The 5,102-nt window shown below is 39.6% G+C and overlaps 1 protein-coding gene across 1 annotated transcript; it reads left to right on the forward strand.

Moving 5' to 3' along the window:
* Positions 1-4,544: 4,544 nt before the first annotated feature.
* On the forward strand, positions 4,545-5,102 carry LOC113856879 (putative uncharacterized protein DDB_G0290521). The gene has a single exon (XM_027488667.1). The coding sequence runs from the start codon at positions 4,545-4,547 to the stop codon at positions 5,100-5,102; it is 558 nt and encodes a 185-aa protein (XP_027344468.1).

The raw sequence follows: 5,102 nt of genomic DNA on the forward strand, positions 1-5,102 counted from the left end.
CCCTATGGGTGTTTTGTAGGCTGTCCTATAAGCCTAAAGAGCATCATCCAAGCGCAAACTCCAATCCCTCTTATTAGGTTGGACAGTCTTCTCCAAAATTTGCTTGATTTCCCGATTGAAGATTTTCGCTTGTCCGTTAGTTTGGGGGTGGTATAGTGTGGAAACTCTATGCATAACCCCAAACTTCCGAAGCAAGGCATCCATGGTACGATTGCAAAAGTGTGATCCTTGGTCACTAATCAAAGCCCTAGGAAATCCAAACCTGCAGAAAATATGTGATCTAACAAAATCCACAACAACACGAGCATCATTAGTACGAGTGGGCTTTGCCTCCACCCACTTGGAGACATAGTCCACTGCTAACAAAATATATACAAAGCCAAATGAAATAGGAAAGGGACCCATAAAATCAATACCCCATACATCAAACACCTCACAGAAAAGAAGTGGCAATTGAGGCACCTCATTCCTATGTGAAATATTCCTCGTCCTTTGGCACCGCTCGCAAGTCTTACAAAAAGTGTGTGCATCCCGAAATATAGTAGGCCAAAACAATCCAAAATCTAAGATTTTTTGAGCTGTACGTTGAGGTCCAAAGTGTCCACCACAAGCAAGGGTATGGCAAAATCGAAGCACGAATTGGAACTCAATTTCAGGTGTAACGCCCCGATTCTCCTGATTCAGCTAGCGACCGTTGAATCGTACTTGCTTGCTTACTCTGCTTCTTTAGTATCGGAATAATTAGATGGAGGTTAAATTGAATTATTTTATTTTATTTTGATAAGAATATTGAATTATTTCTAAGTTCGGTATTTTAAGGTAACTGCATGCAAACATATAGTTTCAATATCGTCCAAGGATTTTCTTGAGTATGTTCAACTGTACTGTCCACACTGCCCCTGATAATTTTATCCCGAAAGTTAAAATTTTATCTTATTTAAATTGTCAAATCAAAGGTATTCGCCTTGAAAAACGTGAGATTTTGTAATCATTGCTAAGATTTTGTAATCATTCCTTAGCCGTTAAAATTCTACACGGAATCTCACAAAATATAGAAATTATTATTGTAAAGATTTCCAAATCTAGTATCGACCACTAGAAATTCATGCAAAAGATTCTTGCCTCCCGATTAGTAGACAAAATTATTCCGGAACTTTCTAATCGTGCCTTCTAAAAGGCCGGCATCATGATTACTCCAATTAAATGCTTTTCTTGAAATCTGCACCATGTCAAATGTCCCTTCGAAAGTCAATCTCATCACATCAAATTCCTCGTCGGCCAATCACATTGCATGCAATTGCTACCTAGAATCTAGCCTTTGGAATTTTACGCAATTCTTGGAATGTTTTACTCCAAACCGTGTGCATGTAGCCTCCACACTCCTCCATGCATTTTGCTTGCCAAAATGTGATTGCTTAACTTACAAGTTTACAAAAGAATTCACTATTCATGCACAAAAAATCGTGACACCCTTATTATTAAAGTTTTTCACCAAATTCCACTTCCAAATTGCTTCAAATTAATTTGGTGCAGTTTTGCATTTGAATATTGCCCCACAAAGCCCAAACCGTGAGCATTAAGTTCTAATTGGCAAAAGGAAATTAAACACTCCATATAAATAGACCAAACCACCTCATTTTCTCTCTTTTTTCACTCAAAAACTGTGAGCCCTCCACCCTTCCTCTCAAAAATCTTTTCAAGTTCCTATTCTCTCTATTTCTTCAAAGAAACTGAGACCCTCCCTCCCTAAATCTCTCAAAAAATTCTCATCCTCTCAACCTTCCAAGACAAGCCAAGGAGCTCTAAGCTTTCACTTTTGCATTCTCTTGCTTGATTCTTCAAAACCGTGACCATTCCTTCAAAGAGGTAAGCTTTCTCATCCTTTTTCCTTCTTTGATTTGAAGATCCATGGAAGCATAACACCAAAAACTCCTAAAAAGCTTCCTTTTTCACTTGATCCTAACCATTTGAAGCTTTTCCCCTTTTTTCTCTTCAAAGAACCGAGGAAGACAAGCTAACCAAGAGGAGAAAGATTGAAGTTTGAAACTCATCCTCTCGGTCCAGCAACTCTCCTTTGAAGAACCAGCCAAGATCAACTCCTTTTGCTCCTAAATTTTCGTCACAATCAAGGCAAGGGGGAGTTCTCACAATTGATGTGTTTGCATGTCCATCTCTTGGCTGTTTTTACACATTTTTCCTTGAAAAAAAATAGTGTGTGTTGGACTGCATGTTGGAAGAACTTCAAATCTGAACTTACATGTTAAGTTTTATCCAAAAAGAGTATGGATTTCCTTGTTTGCATGTCTCGGTTACTTCCTAAAGAGTTTGATTTCACTTTTAATCAACTTTAATTCCTAAAAAGCTTGAAACTTTGATGTGTGGATGTGGATCTTCCCTTGTGCATGTCTCGGTTTATATGTTCCCTTGGTGGAACCTTTGAATTAATGACATTTCCTTCTTGAAACCATGAACCGTGAACTTGATCAACATATTCTTTCACTTGCATGTTAATTTTTAACCATGAAATGCTTTGGATCTCTTTGTGCATGCCTCGGTTTCACCTTTGTTTGGCTGGATTCTTTGTTTAAAATGTTGATTGACCCTTGTAATTAATAAACCTTGGATTGCATGTGAAATGGAAGCCATTGCATGTTGATTTCAGCCCCTAAGTGTTTCGGTTTTCCCTTAGAAATTTGAATGTCACTTGGAAATGTTGCCCTTCCACTTGGACGATGAAACTATGTCATTGCATGTTAGTTTCCTTTATGTTACATAATTTTTAATTTGATAAAAATCTAGTGGAAAAGCTGGACAAATTTGATCTTGCATGGAAAAAGCCTAGAATATTGAACTACACTTAGAAATTGAAAACCGTGTTGGACTTTGTGCAATTTGCATGAGAATGGTTGCTTGTTAGTTTGGATGATGGATGATTGAATTGATTGTGATGGATGTGTTCACTTGGTTTGAAAAGCTTTATGCATGTGGTGTTTTGGAAATTTGTGGTGGACAAGAAAGTGAGAACTATTCATTCTCGGTTTTGATGATGAGAAATCCTAAAAGTTGTACTTAAAATTGTGATAATTTTGATGAAATATGGGTGATAAGGACTGCATAATGATAAGGTGTGTTTGCTGTTTGCACTTGAATCCATGAGCACTAAGATGAATCATGCATCATGTTCATTACATTATACAAGGAATAAAAGGAGAGAATCAAGCGCAGCCCTTTTTGATGGAAAGTTTACCTAAACTAAAAGGATAGTAAATAAAGGTATGGAGATGGTAATTAAGGGACTGAATATAGTAGTTAATCAATAAAAGTCATCCTTAGAAAAGATCTCACTATTAGCTTAATGGAACCTATCGCGTGAGGACTAATATTAATGAACCTAAAAAGAATTAGAACGAAACTAAGTAACCTTGAATTAAATAGGTAGTCGGGAATCAATACACGTAATTAGAAAATAACTAAATGGAAAAACCAGATAGATAGAGAAAAGTGGAGATAAGTCATATTTAAAGTAGGAGGTAGTATGGTTAATAATAATGGAAATTATAAATTGAGTAGTGTTAATATAGTAAGTTAATGTAATAGGATTTGGGTGGGAAAATCTGAGAGGGTTGTGTCAAAATCATTGAGAATTATGTGTTGGGAAATAGTGGATGTGCATTGGTGGGATTGGAAGTTTGTGTGTGATTCCTAAACCTTATTGTTTAACAAATTTATGCTAGATGAGAAAGTGAATAGTGATTGAGCAGGCCTTGTGAGGGCTTTGTTTCTGTGCTTGAATTCCATATGACCCAAGATTGAGAAAACGTTGAGGAGAGAAAGGAGAATCATACTCCATGCATCATAACATTTCTTTGGAACGACTTGATGGCATAACAGAGGCACAGCTGTAGGTATTAGAGGTTCGGTCCCGAGTAGACCTACGGGAGTGGCGAAAGGGGGAACAGTCGACCTAGATGGTGCAACAGAGCTCTCTGTGGCCGGGTCGTGACCCTACTTGCAAGCCTTAGCCAAGCCCGACAAGAACTCCACATCCTAGGGTCGTTGAGGTCCATTCCCGAAGAGACCCAGTTTGGGGCCAGCACCAGTTTGGGTGTTTTTGAATAATGATGTAAATTCTTTTCTGTGCGATTGTGATGCAGGGAATGGAGTCCTCCGATCGCCATACGACTTGGATATGAAATTGTGAACTCTACACTAAATGCTGGGCAAGTCGCTGGCAGTAGAGTAAGGGATCCCCATGCATACCATGTGCATTAACACGAAAATTTGAGGGATGGATAGTGAGAGACGAAACTTGCATTCATGCATCATGAGCATTATTAGTTTGATGAACCTAGGAATTGTCTGTGAGAAGTATGAACCGACCTATATTGTATTGATGTTTGTTCTGAGATTGGATAATAATGTGACTTGAGTGATGGTGTGAAAAGCCACCTTCCTTGGGGTACGGCTACTGGATGTTTGCTTGTGTTTGGAGAACTCACCCCTGTTTGTGTGTGTTGTTGTACTTTTGTATATGTATTGTACAGATGACCAGCTTCCGAGTGAAGGTATGGATCCTGCCATCTGAGGAGGACGTTTGGGTGTTCGACGCGGCAGCACAGCAAAGCATCTTCCATGGAATGGCACGGGTGATTCATGGACAAGATGTCGGACTCTCGTGGACCACCCACTTTATGGTTGACACCCCCATCGAGCTTGTTTTCTCCACCCCACCTGGAGACTCCCACCTACCGTATCCTGCACTTATAGCTACTCCTTCTCCCATGTCTGTTGATCCCCGTACTCCCAGTTCTAGACCAGTACCTACGCCTGTACCATTCCCTACTGAGGAACCTACTCCACCCCCTGTGACCACTGAGAGAGATACATATATGGCAGAACCCTTAGTGAGGAATGATGATGTACTGCCCCATATGCTCCCTACCTACCTAAACACTTATTCGCCCTTTACCACAGTTCATTCACCACCTCGCACTACTGGATGGATTGTAGAGGACACAGAGGACGCTGCTTCTTCTAGCTCTGCTTCCCCGACATCTTCTGAGGAGTCCGATCCCATTGAGGATTATTCTCCTCTCGACTGA

The sequence above is a fragment of the Abrus precatorius genome, unplaced genomic scaffold (assembly GCF_003935025.1).
Source record: "Abrus precatorius isolate BTA unplaced genomic scaffold, Abrus_2018 Scaffold12, whole genome shotgun sequence".
Taxonomy (NCBI): Eukaryota; Viridiplantae; Streptophyta; class Magnoliopsida; order Fabales; family Fabaceae; genus Abrus; species Abrus precatorius.